This window comes from Pundamilia nyererei, unplaced genomic scaffold (genome assembly GCF_000239375.1).
Source record: "Pundamilia nyererei isolate P.nyererei 1_Seehausen unplaced genomic scaffold, PunNye1.0 scaffold00013, whole genome shotgun sequence".
Lineage (NCBI taxonomy): Eukaryota > Metazoa > Chordata > Actinopteri > Cichliformes > Cichlidae > Pundamilia > Pundamilia nyererei.
Window position 1 is genome coordinate 4,739,180 of NW_005187414.1, and position 1,072 is coordinate 4,740,251.

At 49.2% G+C, this 1,072-nt stretch overlaps 1 protein-coding gene across 1 annotated transcript in view; it reads left to right on the forward strand.

Moving 5' to 3' along the window:
- Positions 1–6: 6 nt before the first annotated feature.
- Positions 7–1,072, forward strand: part of armh4 (armadillo like helical domain containing 4) — a 5,350-nt gene continuing 4,284 nt past the window's right edge. Inside the window, exon 1 of the mRNA XM_005725073.2 lies at positions 7–784. Within this exon, the coding sequence (XP_005725130.1) occupies positions 286–784 (499 nt within the window). The 5' untranslated portion in view covers positions 7–285. The remainder of the gene's footprint in view (positions 785–1,072) is intronic.

Genomic DNA, 1,072 nt, shown 5'->3' on the forward strand with positions numbered 1-1,072 from the left:
GCCGGCTCCTGTGAAGGACTGTGTGCCAGCTCGGTAACAACCACCGGGTCAACACATGCTACAGATTTAAAACCTACACCATCAGATTCCAGACATGAGAGTGACCTGACAGTGAATGTAGGTGGAGGAGGAGGGACTGGCCCACATGAACGACCCAGGGGGACTGATGCAGTGACGCAGACAGAAAATGGGGACAGTCTTGATGGAAGATCTAGGCTGAGTGAGGCTGGTGGAGAGGCATGGAGCCAAAGCGCCGAGATAGAGAAGATCGGGAGCACATCTGAGATGAGAGACTCTGAAAAGCAGTCAGAGTCTGTGGATTCAGAGAGCAAAAAGGAGGATGCACCAGTTCACGGTGAGCATTTAATTCCAACAGGTGGGACAGAGCAGTCGGACATGGACACCAGTACCCGAAAAAGGACTCCAAGTAGATTACTGACCTCCACTTCAGCACCATCACACCTGCAGACTTCGTACAGCCAAAAGAGTAACCCCGCTGGAGCATATGGGACAAAAAGCTTTGATTCTCACTGGGATAAAGACACAGAAAGAAGTTTACCAGAACCTCCAAATCCTTCTGTTTCCCTCTGGACCCAAACCTCCCACAGTCCCACCCCTCATGTTTTTACCCATCAGACCTCTTCACCTTTGGGAATTTGGGGCCATGACAGCACAACGATGTCCTCACTACCAGACCCATTTTTACCTGAAATCGGACCAAGCCTGATACCCAGAGAGGATGGCCCGGAAAGTCTGTGGACTGAAGCAGCAAGACTCGGCGGAGGTAAGGCAGGACAGTTATGCAATTAATGTTAGCATAAAATAGGCATGCACAGTTTCATTTTATTGGGGTGGCACTCCCTCTACTCCCTGATTGTTCATCAGTTGCACATGTGCACACTAAAAAGTCACAGTATGCCTTCAAAGTGTGCGAGGTATTGCGCCACAGTAATCGTCACCCCAGTAAGAATTCGTTCCAACAACATTGCAGCTTGCTAGATTTCGCAGGGTTTCATAGGGCTTCATTAAAAAGTATGGCAGAAATAGGAATGGCATATCCAGCAGCGGATTT